At 49.8% G+C, this 15,399-nt stretch overlaps 14 protein-coding genes across 15 annotated transcripts; 10 read left to right on the top strand and 4 right to left on the bottom strand.

The window, feature by feature from the left end:
• Positions 1 to 925: 925 nt before the first annotated feature.
• PPTG_22057 (hypothetical protein) lies at positions 926 to 1,192 on the top strand (the record flags this gene model as incomplete). The annotated part of the gene is made up of 2 exons (XM_008901664.1): positions 926 to 995; positions 1,119 to 1,192. The coding sequence occupies 2 exons, from the start codon at positions 926 to 928 to the stop codon at positions 1,190 to 1,192; spliced, it is 144 nt and encodes a 47-aa protein (XP_008899912.1).
• A 1,186-nt stretch (positions 1,193 to 2,378) lies between these two features.
• Positions 2,379 to 2,903, top strand: PPTG_07256 (hypothetical protein; the record flags this gene model as incomplete). The annotated part of the gene is made up of 1 exon (XM_008901423.1): positions 2,379 to 2,903. The coding sequence occupies one exon, from the start codon at positions 2,379 to 2,381 to the stop codon at positions 2,901 to 2,903; it is 525 nt and encodes a 174-aa protein (XP_008899671.1).
• PPTG_07255 (hypothetical protein) lies at positions 2,790 to 3,590 on the bottom strand (the record flags this gene model as incomplete). Its single annotated transcript, XM_008901422.1, has 1 exon — positions 2,790 to 3,590. The coding sequence occupies one exon, from the start codon at positions 3,588 to 3,590 to the stop codon at positions 2,958 to 2,960; it is 633 nt and encodes a 210-aa protein (XP_008899670.1). The 3' UTR covers positions 2,790 to 2,957.
• A 33-nt stretch (positions 3,591 to 3,623) lies between these two features.
• PPTG_07254 lies at positions 3,624 to 5,081 on the bottom strand. 2 transcript variants are annotated; one of them, XM_008901421.1, is made up of 3 exons: positions 4,710 to 5,081; positions 4,427 to 4,607; positions 3,624 to 4,365 (listed from the first exon to the last, which is right to left on the bottom strand). In XM_008901421.1, the coding sequence occupies exons 2-3, from the start codon at positions 4,573 to 4,575 to the stop codon at positions 3,726 to 3,728; spliced, it is 789 nt and encodes a 262-aa protein (XP_008899669.1). In that variant the 5' UTR covers positions 4,576 to 4,607; positions 4,710 to 5,081; the 3' UTR covers positions 3,624 to 3,725. The 2 variants fall into 2 exon arrangements, with proteins under 2 accessions (XP_008899669.1, XP_008899668.1); XM_008901420.1 differs by having other exon boundaries at positions 4,427 to 4,593.
• Positions 5,082 to 5,873: 792 nt separating this feature from the next.
• On the top strand, positions 5,874 to 5,978 carry PPTG_22056 (hypothetical protein; the record flags this gene model as incomplete). The annotated part of the gene is made up of 1 exon (XM_008901663.1): positions 5,874 to 5,978. One exon carries the CDS (start codon positions 5,874 to 5,876, stop codon positions 5,976 to 5,978), a length of 105 nt encoding a protein of 34 aa, XP_008899911.1.
• Positions 5,979 to 6,565: 587 nt separating this feature from the next.
• PPTG_07253 (hypothetical protein) lies at positions 6,566 to 7,519 on the top strand. The gene has a single exon (XM_008901419.1). It carries the CDS (start codon positions 6,643 to 6,645, stop codon positions 7,198 to 7,200), a length of 558 nt encoding a protein of 185 aa, XP_008899667.1. The 5' UTR covers positions 6,566 to 6,642; the 3' UTR covers positions 7,201 to 7,519.
• Positions 7,520 to 8,023: 504 nt separating this feature from the next.
• PPTG_07252 (hypothetical protein) lies at positions 8,024 to 8,643 on the top strand. Its single transcript, XM_008901418.1, has one exon. It carries the CDS (start codon positions 8,062 to 8,064, stop codon positions 8,587 to 8,589), a length of 528 nt encoding a protein of 175 aa, XP_008899666.1. The 5' UTR covers positions 8,024 to 8,061; the 3' UTR covers positions 8,590 to 8,643.
• Positions 8,644 to 8,960: 317 nt separating this feature from the next.
• Positions 8,961 to 9,383, top strand: PPTG_07251 (hypothetical protein; the record flags this gene model as incomplete). The annotated part of the gene is made up of 1 exon (XM_008901417.1): positions 8,961 to 9,383. The coding sequence occupies one exon, from the start codon at positions 8,961 to 8,963 to the stop codon at positions 9,381 to 9,383; it is 423 nt and encodes a 140-aa protein (XP_008899665.1).
• Positions 9,384 to 9,772: 389 nt separating this feature from the next.
• On the bottom strand, positions 9,773 to 9,982 carry PPTG_22055 (hypothetical protein; the record flags this gene model as incomplete). The annotated part of the gene is made up of 1 exon (XM_008901662.1): positions 9,773 to 9,982. One exon carries the CDS (start codon positions 9,980 to 9,982, stop codon positions 9,773 to 9,775), a length of 210 nt encoding a protein of 69 aa, XP_008899910.1.
• Positions 9,983 to 10,372: 390 nt separating this feature from the next.
• PPTG_07250 (hypothetical protein) lies at positions 10,373 to 11,083 on the top strand. Its single transcript, XM_008901416.1, has one exon. It carries the CDS (start codon positions 10,412 to 10,414, stop codon positions 10,976 to 10,978), a length of 567 nt encoding a protein of 188 aa, XP_008899664.1. The 5' UTR covers positions 10,373 to 10,411; the 3' UTR covers positions 10,979 to 11,083.
• A 247-nt stretch (positions 11,084 to 11,330) lies between these two features.
• Positions 11,331 to 12,022, top strand: PPTG_07249 (hypothetical protein). Its single transcript, XM_008901415.1, has one exon. It carries the CDS (start codon positions 11,356 to 11,358, stop codon positions 11,938 to 11,940), a length of 585 nt encoding a protein of 194 aa, XP_008899663.1. The 5' UTR covers positions 11,331 to 11,355; the 3' UTR covers positions 11,941 to 12,022.
• Positions 12,023 to 12,063: 41 nt separating this feature from the next.
• Positions 12,064 to 12,601, bottom strand: PPTG_07248 (hypothetical protein; the record flags this gene model as incomplete). The annotated part of the gene is made up of 2 exons (XM_008901414.1): positions 12,064 to 12,200; positions 12,415 to 12,601. 2 exons carry the CDS (start codon positions 12,599 to 12,601, stop codon positions 12,064 to 12,066), a joined length of 324 nt encoding a protein of 107 aa, XP_008899662.1.
• A 1,023-nt stretch (positions 12,602 to 13,624) lies between these two features.
• Positions 13,625 to 13,729, top strand: PPTG_22054 (hypothetical protein; the record flags this gene model as incomplete). The annotated part of the gene is made up of 1 exon (XM_008901661.1): positions 13,625 to 13,729. One exon carries the CDS (start codon positions 13,625 to 13,627, stop codon positions 13,727 to 13,729), a length of 105 nt encoding a protein of 34 aa, XP_008899909.1.
• A 165-nt stretch (positions 13,730 to 13,894) lies between these two features.
• PPTG_07247 (hypothetical protein) lies at positions 13,895 to 14,557 on the top strand (the record flags this gene model as incomplete). The annotated part of the gene is made up of 1 exon (XM_008901413.1): positions 13,895 to 14,557. One exon carries the CDS (start codon positions 13,895 to 13,897, stop codon positions 14,555 to 14,557), a length of 663 nt encoding a protein of 220 aa, XP_008899661.1.
• Between the last annotated feature and the right edge of the window lie 842 nt (positions 14,558 to 15,399).

The following is a 15,399-nucleotide window of genomic DNA, read 5'->3' as shown; positions in this document are numbered from 1 at the left end:
AAACTTTCTTCTCTCCTAGGAGGGAATCCTGGTTTTCCATTCGTCGCGCTCGTTAATTACCAGTAGTTTGGTAGCGATTTAGTGCCAATGGTCCAAACATTCGCAATCCTCTCCAAGCCCACACAACGTACAGCACACACACTTGTTCTGACACCGGCACCCCTTCTGACACTTACACTTCTTCACCATCCCACACTGCGCGCACTTTTCTTTTGTAGATTTGCGGGTCTCAGCCACCCAGAGTGCCGTAATCTTTTTTTCTTTAGAGGCCCCATTTCCCCAACGTCCAAAGGCTGACAGACATCATGCCCAACAGTGATAATGCTCTTAACTCCCTGGCCTTTCAGAGTCTTGCTTGTATGGCGACCACTGAAGGTGTCGATGTTCTATTTGTTGTCTATCAGGTCACGCAGAGTGCGACGAGGGTTATCTAATTACTTCGCCGCAGGTCGGACACCAAGTTCTTCGGCTTTCGAGATAGCATGGCGCTTCTTGGATATTGGATTGAAGCGCTGGGGCGCCATATTGAGAGTGACAAGTGAAAAACGCTGGTGGTGACTACAAGGATGGCCAGTAAAAAAACCTATTGGATAAAATACCAGATGGCACTTTGTCCATTTAAATAAACACATAGTATTGAATAAAATATTTGACTTCAGTTTCAAACTTCAAACGCTTGTGGGCGGGTTTTATCGTGACGTTACTAAGACGACCAACGTGGCACAAAACCGACGTAGCAGAGGCAATAGGATCACTGCAAACAAATAGAAGGGGCGAAGAAGCACCAACGCCAGTAGTGCTGACGAGTGTAGCGTTATGTCGATTGATCTTCCCGCTCCAATAAATTTTACTGAAACTAAGCGTGAAGATGGGATGCATGAAAGTGATCCTGATTTAGTAGTAGGGAGTGAGGCCGCCAGCGTGGATGACATTGATTCCGGACTTCTCGTTTGACCCCGGTGAAGACTGTGGCGAGGAAGACATGGCCGTTCAAGGTGACGAGCAGGGTGTGCAACAAGCTATCGTATAGAGGCAGACGATGTACGTGCAAACCTGTCGTGTAACGGGATACCGTTACCAGCTTACACTCGTGAACTGGGAAGATGTAGCTATATTAGACTCTGAAGATTACTACCGAGATGGCCTCGACACTCGAGGCCGTCACAACCAGTGGATCTTTGCAGAACTCTAATTGGCCGCCGCGATAGAGCGGTGGCGACTTGTGTGACAGTAGCCTGTCACAATATCGGTCATCGAAAGTTGTTAGCACACCAGTACCATTTTGTAGTAGCGACTAGAGGTAGTGCGCGTTTTGAGTGCTACGAACAAGGGGCCCCTTAATAGATAAATGCATTTTACATTTTATTATTGTGTAATGTCCATGCATCAAAACTGCGTAATGATCATGCAAATTAAAAAAAAAATCGTATCACTAGTTTACTACTGGTCGGACCTGACGCTTGGGAGCAGATCCGCATACGACCCAGTGAAAAGTCTATCGAACGAGGAACTGTTCAATAAAACTGACGAAATGGGATTCACTCCAGATTCGATGCTGCGAAGCTTAGCATCCGTAGCAAAACCGAATGATCACCCGGACCATTACCAATGGGATAATTACACGAAGTACAGTTATGCACCACGTTATCACAGGAGCGGACTATATTGGATTCGCAAGCACACCAGATTTCTACATAGAAACCCGAGGATATTTGGGCAAAGGAATATTATATCCGAAAGTTTATCTAAGGTCCGAGAGTGCGAAAACGGGGTGCAGTACTGTACTCGATTCATCAGGCTTAAAACGCGAAGTGGTCTAAGGGTAGCTGGTGACTTCTACTACTCCTTCAAGCTGTGAGTGTTGATTACAAACATGTTATTCAATGCACTTTGCGAATTTGTTTGTACACTTTCCAAGCTAAGTTTGCACAGAGTGAACTAGTCTGGATAATGTAAACGTCCGTGGGGTAGTTTAGGAAAGTTTATTGCCGAGTCGGATAAAAACAACCTCACATTGTAAGAAATAATTCAGTTTTGCCTGTTTCACATCTGTTTTAATATGCTTTATGGCCAGATTATACTACTGTATTATGCATGTCCTTACGAACAGCTCTCACTCCACTAAGTTTAGTATCCATGCGTTGTACACTCCACGAGGAAGATGCTGAAATTAGACTTGGTATCACCTCGGTCGTTTCCGCTTTTTGAAGCCCATCACTCGCTAGTTAAAAGTAGTCGTTGGTTTCAAACAGTCCACGATACATTTAGCAAAGCTAGAAATCACGAGATCGAGCAAATCGAGATGGTTCAATGGAATTCACACTATATTTCTCGCTCTGCAGCGCAGCCATTCCGTTCTTCGTCCTTCATCTCTGATCATGCGAATGAGATCATCTTCCTCCATTTTGGCAGTGTCTCTGATGCTGGTGATGTGTCTGCTGGTTCTCCACTTTCCAGTCAAGGCAAACGCCAACTCGCTCCGCCATGGAGCCGTCCCGAATCACATCATAACCCCGTCCAGTCCTGTCGTCATTCCCCACAAAGTTGAGAGTGACAAAGCAATTCCTGTTAAACGTCAGCGTACCGTTCAAGACGAACTATCCCAAGTGTTCGCCGCAGCTCCAGCCGTGTCAAGCTCTACCAAAGGCAGGAAGGGCACGGGTGACGCATGTATCGGACCTGTGTGCGGTCTCGGCCTCTTCTTCGCATCCATCGGCCTCACTTTCGTCGCGTGTGTTGTAGTAATTTACATTGCCGACAAACGCTACGACTACGTGCAGAACAGTCGACGTCGTCGAGATAAATACTACGACAGTATGCGTAAACGACGTCCGAGCAATAGCCACCTCGACTTCCGTCGCAACTGCACAAGCACAGTCATGCGTCGTCGTGCAGCACAATAATGTTTTATTCAATTAAAAAAATATAGTTTTTTCATTTCATAATCTTTTTTTTTCCTAAGCCGTGACGATATCTCGAGTGTCGATTCGGGACAACGTCGAAGTTATAGGCGTAGTTACCATTCGGTAGCTGCCCGCTCGGTCACGACACTCTTCCATTGTAAACCTTGGGTCTTCGGCTTTTACGAACGTTAAAAACACCGAACCGATGAGCGGAATAAAACACAGGATAACGAAGATACTCGATGCCTTTAAGTTGCTGCAATGCACCAAAGTCGCATACTCGTCACAGCGTTGCACGTAGTCGCTCGATGCCAAAACGATCCCCGAGATTACTGCAACTACTGCCAGGAAACTATCCATTACTCGTGTGAAGATTGCGCGGGGTCGGAGCATCATGGGGAAGAGTTCCACTAGAATTAAAAACACCCCAGAATACTCGACGATTGTATAGGACACGAACAATACGAACGTGGCTTCGGAACTCCCGAGGCGATAGTCTTTGTCGTTGGACGACGTGGATATTGGGAACGACATCGTGGCGGTGATCAACGACACCAGAGCGAATGTAAGCTGCAAACCGCGCAGTAAAATACACACGAGAGTGATCACATACGGAGACATGGCCAAATTCATCTTAACAACTGCGGGAGAAGGAGAAAACTCGAGAGTGGCGTCAAGTGGCATCATCGTGCCATTTCCTGTCTTCATTTGTAGTGATGTTTCAGCCTAGTATTTTGGGTTGCTGACATGAAACATTTTTGCCAGTTTTTTATTTCTATTATTTCGGACCTATCATTGCCTAAAAATGTTTCTACTCGTCCGCTATGTTCGCTTGGAAGACAGTGGCGGCACGTCGCCACCGCTCAACAGGTTGATGGTCTTGGCGTTCTTTGCCTTTCGTTTTTCATTGCGACTGACGGACAACACGAGGGTGGAAAACTTCCAGGACGTACCGGGCGTGGTCATGACTCCGGTAGGTTTGTCCACAGATTTCTCGTCCGGATTGTCCTTCTTGAAGGCCTTGACGATGATCGTGCCGTTGCCCTTGGGTCCACTGCATGCGATGGTGTAGTTTGCCGCCTCGTTCGTCAGCACACCCACGTACTTGGATCTGTCGCTCTTGATAGGGTGTCCGAGCAACTGACGCGCCATATCGTGGTTGTTAACGTGGTCCAGCACCAATTTGTGCACGTAGAACGGTCGGTTACGCAGGATGCGGATAGCGAAGAAAGAAGCCACGCCTCCGATCAACACACCGCCGATCACGGGGAAGAACATTTTGTTGCCTAATGTTTCGGACTTTTGGTGTGTCACGACGTCCTGGTTCTGTAGGAACGACTCTAGCGCCGAGAACTGCGTGCCGTCCTCACAGTCCACACTCAACTGGTCGAACGTGACGATGTCGCTGTCTTTTTCGTCGTTTACGTGCACATTCTGTCGATAATGCACCACTACGCTCCCTCTGCCAGAAAAAAAAAATATTAGACATGTGTCAAAAATGTTTAAAACGCTTTGCCACGTACTTGTCGCCCGTGACTTTGAAGCTTCCTTCGCTGCTCTTGAGCTCGACTGGAGATCCGTCGGCGTCGAACTCCTGGATACGCTCGAACTCCTTCGGATACCCCACAGTCTCGAACACGCGGTGGTCTTTCACTACGGCACGTTTTGCCATGTTGAAAATGCGAACATTCTGTGGTACGGCAACTTTTGGCGTTAGTGAAACTTCAGTTTTGCAAAAGGTAACTTCAAAGTTGCAAGTTGCCATTATGGCAATGGCAACACGAAAAATAAGAGAATGGTACACACCTCGTCTTCCTCGGCGTCTCGGCTTTTGTAGCGCGCGACGACGCCCATAGCCGACATCCCTGCAGCCACGTACACCACCAGCAATTGCATGGTGGGCGACAAGCCGGAAGCTGTCTTGACGCCGTCCTTGAGTCCTAGGGGCTTGTCAGCGCTCGATTGAGAGCTGCTGAAGCGCGGATACAATGAACGACGCTTGTATGGCAAACCGAGAGGCTGGACATCCTGCGTGAACGCTCTCCGGGTGGCCGAAGAAGCCGCGACGCGACGCAGGAACTGCAGCATGATCGAATGTGCGGCGCCGGAATAATGGGGCTTCTATTCGGGTTGGTGTAATCCTTTGGAAAATGATACAGCCGTTTCAGAAGGTTGTTTTGGTACTTATGGGCTACATTTGACTTAATAACGCTACTTTTGGATAAAGACTGCTCGCCAGTCATTTTTGCGCTGCAGGTCTGAGCTCGTCAGTCCGGAAAATAACGCGAAGCCGGAAGATTGACTTTTTGTATGGGAATTGTTGCCGACCGACTGCCACGCTCTTATGTCAGGAGTTTACTTGCTCTCCCTCGTAGCGCTAGCTCTGTTACAGGCGTGGAATAGGAATGCTTGGTGGTGGCCGGGCTCGTTCTGAGCTCGGCCTTTTCATCGTTCAGGCGTTGATGAGAGTGGAACGATGGGGCTTTCACCCCCACGGGCCTAGATCAGCTTCTTACATACATAGTATCGTTAACACTTGATCGTCTAGATACGTTTCGTTTCGTGTCGCTGAGCAATGATACTGAATTGCAGCGGTAGAGCAGCTCGCTGCTCGCACCGTGCGCTGCAGTTTTATCAGTTTTGCTCATAGGAACGCGAGCACTAAAAGCACACGTTTAATCTCTCCGTGGTCGAACGTGCCGTCAACTGTGTTCACATCTCAACAAATTGCCTCATTCCGTGATCATGTTGCCTCTAAAGAATGCGCGAGTTAATTCGTCAACCCTGACGAACTACTCCTAGTACTATACTATCGTTGCAGTAGTCCTGGTATTTTTTTTTTTTTTTTGCTATCTAAACAAGCACATGTAGGAGCATCAAAAACACAGGACACTTTAGTTGGTCAGATATCCACAGCACCGTCGAGCGTCGAGCACTCATGAGTTCAGTCACTTTAAGAGAGCTTGTGACATGGTGATGCGACGCCAAGCAGAAGCGGCAAAGCATGATCGAATCGCCTGTCAATTTGTCTGCCAAGTGGAAAAGTGCGAAGAAATCACCACGCAGCGTCGATAATACATAGAGAGCTCCCGTAGTGACGGTCTCCGCGAGCGACCTACACTTCAGCACTCCATGGTCAGATAAGTTTTTGCCAGCTGGGACACCAACACTCTCATTTGCGGGCAATAGTGGATTTTCGTGGCCAGCTCCGGCAGTTGTGGAAAGGAGCTCCGCAACCGAGATTTGGCAATTTTAGGTGCAAAAGTGCGAGTGTTGGCGTCCTGCTTCTCGGCTCAACGGTCAACACTTGATGTGCACAATCGCAGGAAGCAGGACTTGCCTGCATTGCAGCAATCAGGCCGTCGAGGTGTTGAGTGTTGGAATTACACCCGGCTTTCATCTTCCAGCGATGGCGACGGCAACAGCCGGCGGCTTTCAACCATGCGGGGCCTGCAAATGTTGCAGCCCACACCGCAAAACTCAGCTGAGCCGAGCACGTTGCAGTCAGCAAACCTCGAGAAAATAAGTCGCTTTTGCCAGCGCATCTTCTACCGTTGTTATTGGGTACATCTCTTTAATAAACCTCACTTCATCTCATCGTCTCTATGCGAAAAACCTGCTCCATGTCGCATGTTTGCATACCCACACTCTCGAAGAAGAGTTTTTTGTCTCCCAAGCGTCATTTCCCAATCTGCTCCCTAGAACGCAAGAGTCTACAGCCACCAAACCCTCCGAAATTATGCCGATCGGCGCTGTGTCCCCGACCAACCGCGCGTATGTGCACTTGGGCCTCCGCGGCCTCCAGTTCTTCTGCAGTCTATTGGCCATGTCGTTCGCGGCCGCGGGCTTCTACGGCGGCGGCTCCACCCGCTCGAGCACGTTCGTGCTGCTAATGGGCTACACGGGCATGCTGTACACGCTGTGGTACATCGTGGCCGTGGAAGTTCTGCACCTGGCCAATCGCCCCGCGCTTCGCCTGGAGCAGGGCACGGACGCGTTGCTGGCCCTCATGCTGCTCATCGCCGGTATCTGCCTGGCCGCCTCGGATTACACCAGCAACTGTGGCGCGGGCTGGCACTGCCACAACCTGCGCGCGGCCACGGCCTTCGCCTTCATCGCCATGTTCTTCTTCCTCGTGTCGTTGGGCCTGTCGTTCGTGGGCGGCGGCGAGCCGCACCACCAGGGCCACAGCAACGTGCAGGTCGAGGAGCCTGTGCCATACCACCAGAACGCCACGCCCACGGGCGGGCTGTCACCCATCGGCCACCACAACGACGGACCTGCTTCCAAGGTGTAAAGAGAGAATGCAGACTTTATATCCAGGGGAGGCTGCCTCGAGCTTCGCTGCTTGTGCTCGCTAGTGCCGCGACGATAGTTTTCACGTAAATGCAATTCCGAATTGGTCTATTTCATGCTTGCTGTTGCATTTGCCACTTTCTTGTCTCGAAGGGAACAATTGCGTTTGCCATTTTCTTGTCTTGAAGGGAACATTGCTTCGTATTTGCATCGGATCGCTCATGCTTTAGATTTTCGCTTCTTACCACTTTTTGCACAATAATCTTGTTGAAGTTGTGCCGCAAAATATGCAAATGGAATGGTCCAATCAGCGAAGAGAGAACTTCAACTTGTCCACCCAATAGGTGGCCACGAGTTGATCCTCTTGATACGAAGACCGAACTGCGGGCAATTTGATAGTTGCAAAGGCCTCGATATCGTTCATTTTTTGCGTTTTCTTGCATATTTAGCGACCACATGGCTCGCCATAGTCCTAGAGACTCCAACACAGCAAAAAGCTTCGGCCGAAGAGCCCGTAAAGAACTCCAGAAACGAAGCTAACACTAAAACTACTTTCTGTCGGCTTTGTCAGTTTAGATGCACGAGAACGAAACGAAGAGTTCAGCAGTTTCCATGTTTCTAGAGAAGACGCAGTAATTTCTACGGTTTGTGAGAGGGAATAGTCCAACAGTGCAATGAACTGCTTCATTTTCGAGGAAAAGCCTAAAGCCAGATACTCGTTCAGTATAAGTTGCACGGCTTAGCAGGATTAATCCCGTGCTTGATGCAGCACCGCAATCGCAGTTTGCAGCTTGTAGATTTCTCTCTTTCACTCGCGGTTTTCACCTCAACAGCTCACAGCAAACTCAACCACTCGAATTCCATGATCGGCCTTCTAACCCCCACTATGCTGACCAGGACCAACCTGGCGCTTCGAATCGCGCAATTCCTTTGTTGCCTGCTGGGTTTGTCGTTCGTGGCAGCGGGTGGCATCGCCTTCCACTCGTCCAACTTCGTCTTGCTCATGAACTACACGGGAATGCTCTACACGCTGTGGTTCGTCGTGGCAGTGGAGATTCTCCACTATTCCGCTCGCCTCTCAACGCGTGTCGAGCAAGGGATCGACGGTGTATTGGCTCTCATGCTCTTGATCGGAGGTATTTGCCTCGCTGCGTCGGACTACATCAGCTACTGCGACCGCTTGTGGCACTGCCACAACCTCAAGGCTGCAGTCGCCTTCACCTTCATCGGAATGTTCGCCTTCTTGGCGTCGTTGGTGTTGTCTATCCTCGCGACGAACAAGGCGACGTCGGGCCCAACTGAAGTGCCAGGACAGTATCACATGGAGGTGACGCCGACGGATGCTCTGTCCCCAGTTCAGGACCTCAACTCGCCCGGTGCCAAGGTGTAGGACAGTCGATTTAAATGCGAAGTGCTCACTAAATATACGCACGCTTTCCTCCCGTTAGTGCTCAAGAAAGCCTCCTTCTTGCTTCCAATAGCCGTAGGCATCAACGTTAGAGATCCACCGCGATCTGACCTCAAACTCGATGATAGAACATTTTTTTTTTTTTTGTAGCAACTTGAATGTCGTTATCTGTAACATGCATCGAAATTTACAAAGCGCTAGTATGTCCAGCGTTCCGTCCTGCGTGTATGGTGCTGCTCGAATATGTACAGGAAGCTGGGTTCAAATGTGTTGATGGGCTTAGAACTCCTTGGCAATTTCTGTGGAGCTCCTCGATCATTTCGACTTTCCGGCGCTTGAGGTCAAGTGCACTCATGTCCATCGAAATAACTCTCGGTATCGTACTTCCAGTCATCGTGGTGATGCTCAAGTTCATCCCAGGACTTCTCCATCGTTGTTATTTACGCTGTGGTCGACAAGAAGACACGGACACAGAGGCACAGATCGATCTTGAAGTAGGCAGCGGTGTATTGCTCTCACCCGAGCCATACCACATGACGTGGTCGACACCGGAGGCCCAGGCATTATCTCCGTTCGATACCCCGACGACAGCAACACCGGAGCTTCGCGTTATCGAGAGACCGCCGCGATCCCCCAAGGTTATGACAAGTTTGGTCTCTCCGATCAAAACTGGATGCAGTCCGCCCAAGCGAACACTACGAGGCGAAGAACAACTTCCACACTCTCCTGTCATCCCCAACACCCTGTCAGCAGCAACGAATCCGTTCCGGGCGTAACCTCTCTTCCACGATTGTTTACTTCCAGCGAAGCAGTGGTTGCGCAACTCAGCGCTTTGCACTTGGTGCCTACTGGCTCGTTGGAATCAGGATATCCTGGGCAACAATCCTCATAAGCACAAGGCTTGAGGACAAGAGCATTGAGAACGTTGCTCTAGTGCACAAAGGTACCTCCATCTCTACACTTGGGGCTTGGACTGAAACAAGCATAAGTTCGAGCTGATAGCTCTATGCTTGGTCTGATACTTCTCGCAACATGGTGATCAACTTCAAGCTCAATCGCATCGACATCATCGTCCAACATGTGTAGGATCCCGTCCAAGATGTGCTCTATAGACATCCGTCCAGAATCGAGCAACCCAGGAAGCCACAGCTTGGATAGTCGTGCACTAGTTCTCTTCGGTAGCTCTTGAAAAGGCGTCTTGGTCCGCCCTCCAGGTCACATTCGTATTTGCAACGTCAATAACAAGCATGACGTCGTTGATTTGGATCATCTCGTGTGCGGTGGTACTGCTGCTGCTGATAATCGCCTTCAAGTTGTACATGTACTCGAAAAAACGTCGTGAAGCACAGGCCGCTCGTCCGCCTCCAACTCCCATGACCACAGTGGAAATCAACAACCTCACGACTATAAGCAACGTGAATTTCGCAACATCCTACCACTTGACTAGATCCACGCCAGTCTCAAAGCTACACGCGCTTTCTCCGATTCGTGAAGAATCAAGAATTTCAGGAAAATCTCGAGCGAGTAGCGTGTGGTTCGAGGATACCGACACCAGTTTGCCACACTCCCCAGTGATACTAACCAGCCTCGTGTCTCCATTCGACAATGTGTGCTCACCCCCTCCAACTCTACTAACTCCACTCCCACCCGTTGGGTTGGTATGATTTCCAATTGAGAAAGTTGCAACGGTTGGATCGATTTCACGTCATGTCCCCGGAACAAAGTCCTCGTCCCGGATGCAAAACCTTCTCTTCCTTTTCTTTGCCATTCTCCAAAACACCGAAGACGACAGAAGTGGAAAAAGATGGCACGTGGAGATATGTTGCGTTGTTCGCGAGCTCTGCTTCGCTTCCTTAACTTCGCGTTATCTTTGGTGGCACTGGCAACCGTGTCGCGAGCGTTTGTGGGGTCCTCCTACTATGGCTACTCGAGTATGCTGGGCAGCCGAGCGGCGACGTACACGACGCTAATGACCTACACTGGAATGCTAGTGGGACTCTTCCTGCTGTTCGTGGAGCTGTTGCGCTTCTTCCCGCGTCCTACTCCGCGTATCATCGAACAAGTCCTGGACCTGCTCCTAGCAGCTTTACTGCTTGTGGCTGGGATTGTTCTGGTGGCGTCGGACTATGTGAATCATTGCTCCGTGTACGGCTACATGCTGCGTTGCAACCAGTTGAAGACCGCGGTGGTTTTCACCTTCTTGGTTTCGTTTTCGTACTTTGTCACGTTTTTGCTGGACTGCTGCGAAGGATTCATGGGATCACGTGGCACCGGAGACCACAGCGACTCGGATGAAGGTCGTGGTGGATATCACGCTGAGGCCACGCCCACTGGAGCTTCGACACCTAAAGACGCATCCAACCAGGTGTAAGCTGAGCGAGTGTTGGAGATTTGGCCATGGGGAAGAAGAGTGACGGTACATGTAGTTTGATATTTTTTTTAAAGGAATATGAAAGCTTTCCCATTTTTACCATTGAGTTTTGCTCTACCCACGGACATTTGCATCTCTCAACAACTATGCCAACCTTCCCGACGTTTCCTCTCTTGTAATGAACATGCGCTGAAGAAGCTTAAGAGAGACAAACGCTAATACATGTATCGTGTTGCGCTAGTTTCAGTGATTTTTCGCAGGAACCTACGTTCATTTTCCTGCCTTTTTGCTCTTATCAACTGTAAGACCAAGGTCTCAAATGTGTTCATGTCATTTCCAAGAAAGCATTATACCGAAAAGATCATCAATAAGCAACAATGGCGCGGGGAGCGTGTAGCCGCTTCTGTATGCGTGTTTTCCTCCGTCTCGTCCAGTTTTGCAGCTCGCTGGTGGCTTTTATCGCGCTCCGAACGGCTGGCGTATCGTACCAGAACACTGCAGGGGGCCAAACTGTCGCTGTGGTCGTGAGCAGCGGCGTCATGAGCTTCGCGCGGATTATCAACTTTGTTGCGTTCCTGTACGCGTTCGGCTTCTTGGTGTTTATCGAGTGGCTTCGACTGTGTATCCACCCAATCAACTACTGCGAGAAAGTCATGGATATCGTGCTGTTCGCGTGTCTCGCTGTGGCGACGCTCCTGTTGCTATTATCTGGCGTCACGCTGCATTGTCATGGCAAGTACAGCCGCTTCGTGCGTTGTGGAGCAGTGTATCTCGCAGTGGCAGCGTCATTCCTCTCAACGTTCGCCTTTTTAGGCATAGCGATGGTCGGGTCACGCGACGATGAGAGACAACGCCAACGAGGTGCTGGTCGCCGTGGACGTGACTCAAGCTCGTACTCTCAGCATGGCAGTCCTCGAGCTGGAGCCACTCCCGTGCCTATTGTCACGGCGCAACAAGCGTAAAGTTTGTGCGTCTCCAACAACAAATTCACCGAAAGGAAGAAAAAAAGGGTTGGCAATTGCATTATTGCGATGAATATGGGAATTTTTGTCATATTTCTCAACTTGTGTGCGGGTCGACATCGCTTAGATCTTCTCCGTGAGCTCAGGCACGGCGTTGAAGAGGTCGTCGACGAGGCCGTAGTCGGCCATCTGGAAGATCGGGGCCTCCCATCTTGCATCATGCTGCAAAGTGAGGATACCGTTTGCATCTTCTGGCCGTTCTGCAGCCAAATACTATTTCTGGGGCGATTTTGATTCTGCTTTTGAAGCCAAAATGTACAATAAAAAGTCTGTGCGAACTTAGCGCGGTGGCACCAGACGCAATTGCGACATTTTGAACTGCAAACCTCCAAATTGTATCATCGGAAAGTGCGAAATCGATTCATTCATTTTGGCGCAAAATGCAGCCGGAAAGGGCTGAAAAAAGCGCGTCACCACGGCGCGTCACATGGGTTGAGTACCGCTTCAATGCGGAATGCGTAGGAACCGCGCGGTGTGGTTTCTTCGCCACAATGTACGCGACCAACTCCAACAAGATCAGCAGACTTGACCGGCTCAGCGATATCTTGGTTTCCTCAGAGTCCTCCGTACTGCCTGATGAGAAGTAAAAACTTTCCGGCATCTTTGCCGCAAATGACGCGGCTGTTGCCTCTCCACTGAAGCGCAACCACGATTGGTTTGACCGGGGTAAATCGTCGAAGAAGATATTTCATCACGCAGGCAGCGTAATACTCCCTCTCGGCAGGGGCACGTCCACAGTGATGTCTTGTACGCCAACGTCCCGCATTGCGCTCGGGAGCCCTGTCAAAAAGCAGAGTGATTGTCAAGTCAGGCTCATTTTACTTTTATGGTGTGTTGAACTGGAATTTTGGCGCGAACCTAGAGCCCGTCGGGAAAAGACGCAGTCGCTGCAAAGCCGCGAGTAAGGTTCGACTCCAAACTGCCTGCAAACTCAAGACTCAATTCCCACTTATTCACCCCACTACTATTCGGAACAATGCGTCACACAGGAGCACGACGGACACGTAATAAACATAGCGCTCCCTTGTTACACTTAAACGCGTTAGCACAAACACGTGATTTGATCACCTCACGTTTGCACACAGAAACTGTGCAAATGTGCGGTAGGCATTTGGGCCGCGGAGTCCTTGCACCATGCACCATGCGCAATGCGCAGGCGGGCCCAGCGTCGGACTCCACAGCGAGTCACGCATTGACTCTCCAAGACAGTCAATTTTCATTATCGCGAGCGACGTGCTACATAAAGAGCGGCGGCTAAGTGTCTTACAGCTCAATACAACTTTTGTGGCCAGAATGACCAGTGAAAATCCACAATGGCAGTTGCGACAGTTGCGCAAGCCTAGAAGGAGGGGAGACGGAGACGGATCTCCCTCCAAAATAGAGAGCTATAAAACCTCGAGAGACGATCTCTCGAGGTTTTTTATCTCCCTTTTCTCGTATGTAAGTGAAGAGAGACGAACTGAATAGGAGAGAGAGTATCCTTGATTTCCTTGATCTCTCCTTTCTATCTCTGGGTTGGATGATATCTGTATTTATTCAATTGGGTAAAATGCCACCCGGGCTCCTAAGTTTTAGCTGACTGCACATAACGATTTACCGAGGAGTCACGCAATCTTCTCTCGTGATGGCGTCCAAGAACAGTGAAGGGCTCGTGGTGTATGGCGAAGATTCACGCGCCGGAGTTACCAACCGCAGGCTAGGCCTGGCGATTGCACACGTATCAGCCTAAGCACAAGGTATCGCTGAGTGTCAGCGGCAGCTTCACGCTAGTCAGCAATTTTAAGCCCAGCAACAGCAGCTGTACACTGAGTCTCGCTTTCAACAAGCGCGTGACGAAGCCGAGCAAAGGAGCCTGGTGTTAGCTGAAATGATTCGTAAAACTCAGATAGACCCCATGGCTATTGAACAGCATGTTAACGCACAGCTACAGTCAGCAGTTGCTGCAGCTAACGACGTTGCTGAGGCTCAAGCGCGAGCTGTTGTTGGAGCTCATACTATACAGCATGCACATAATGCTGACGTTCGAATGACGGAGACCTTCCAGCGCCTTCATGACCAGCTTCACGCCAGCATGGAGCAGCGCATCCAGGACGTTCTGAAAGCTCATGCAGAACAAGTGAGTGTGGAAATCCGACTCGCAATAGCAGCACAAGGTCAAGAAATTCTGAAAGCGGTTAAAGAGCAAATTAAAGCTGTTAAGAAGGATAATACAACACAGGTGGAGCAGGCAAAGTCTACTGCGGAAAAGGAAGCCAAGTCGATCGTTCGACGCCACTACGCACAGGAGAACGCCGCTCACGAGATACTAGAAACGATGTTATTACAAACAAAGAAAGAGTTCAAGAAAACGGCTGTGGCTACGGCTCTATTGCATGTCGATGAACGTCTTCGATCTTTCCTTATCCAGCAAATGGCCAAGGGGAGAGACGTGAAAAGCCAAGGTGCTGGGCAGTATGCCATTAAAGAGGATCATGAGCAGCGATCGTGTGGTGAAGCCAACACAATGGACCTCAACACGTCCTCGATGGCTACCTCAACTAATGCATCTTCGGTGTAATCGGGTGAAGAGAAGGAGAAGTATACCGGCAATATTGATGTGTCCAAACTAGATCGAAGTAATCGAGATACACTGGCCGAAGACGCACACGAACAACTTAAATCAGTGCGCTGTACTACGTTGACCAGTCAACTAGAAATTAAATCAAGTCACGATCTGCAAGCGATTCGTCGATCCCAGCAACAAAAAGTTGTTGCACGTGCGTTGACCCGAACCACTCTGAAGAAAGCAATATCCTGAAGAAAAAGAATGCGGAGGAGGCTCTAAGACTGGCCGAGTTGTCGATTAACCGTGCGAGTTGCTAAAACAAATATAATAGTGAAGCGCACTGAACGAGGCAATCAAGGAAGAAGAGATACAAAGGCGTAATGACATGCATATTCTTTATATTTAAAATCCAGTTGTCTACGCCGCCTTCTTCTTCATCGTCACTCGAAAAGTACCCGCTCAACAATTCACAACCCTCTGCGTCGCCTTCCTACATTGACATTCGATGGGATAAACTTGTCGATATCTCGTGGGTGAATCATTGGGCACTACATCACATCCACGAACTGCCTATTGCAGTTTAGAAAATGCGGACATACCCGCATTTTGAGGTGCTATGAACCCTCCCTGCGGAGTTACCAACTGTCCTGCTATGCCGAAATCCCGCTCTATTTGATCGGAAGATGAAGGGATTGCGAACAAAACACTTGCTACTGTGGTGGAGTGGGGTTCGCAAAATCACGTTGCGATCCACTCGGACACACAGTGCCCTGGACTGCCGACTGACGGAGGGGGTACTCCAATAACCGTGGGGTTGCTGAGGGCTCACCTTGTGTACCCGTCGGCGGGGCTGG

This window comes from Phytophthora parasitica, assembly GCF_000247585.1.
Source record: "Phytophthora parasitica INRA-310 unplaced genomic scaffold supercont2.11, whole genome shotgun sequence".
Lineage (NCBI taxonomy): Eukaryota > Oomycota > Peronosporomycetes > Peronosporales > Peronosporaceae > Phytophthora > Phytophthora nicotianae.
This window is presented reverse-complemented; position numbering and strand designations above follow the sequence as displayed.

Excerpts from the sequence above, each read along its gene's own strand:
- PPTG_07254 (XM_008901420.1), bottom strand. The coding sequence starts at position 4,991 with ATGCTGCAGTTCCTGCGTCGCGTCGCGGCTTCTTCGGCCACCCGGAGA. Across the intron at positions 4,594-4,709 it reads GAGACGCCGAGGAAGACGAG|AATGTTCGCATTTTCAACAT; the intron begins GTGTGTACCATT and ends GCCGTACCACAG. Across the intron at positions 4,366-4,426 it reads TTCAAAGTCACGGGCGACAA|AGGGAGCGTAGTGGTGCATT; the intron begins GTACGTGGCAAA and ends TTTTTCTGGCAG.
- PPTG_07250 (XM_008901416.1), top strand. The coding sequence starts at position 10,412 with ATGGCACGTGGAGATATGTTGCGTTGTTCGCGAGCTCTGCTTCGCTTC.
- PPTG_07249 (XM_008901415.1), top strand. The coding sequence starts at position 11,356 with ATGGCGCGGGGAGCGTGTAGCCGCTTCTGTATGCGTGTTTTCCTCCGT.
- PPTG_07252 (XM_008901418.1), top strand. The coding sequence starts at position 8,062 with ATGATCGGCCTTCTAACCCCCACTATGCTGACCAGGACCAACCTGGCG.
- PPTG_07253 (XM_008901419.1), top strand. The coding sequence starts at position 6,643 with ATGCCGATCGGCGCTGTGTCCCCGACCAACCGCGCGTATGTGCACTTG.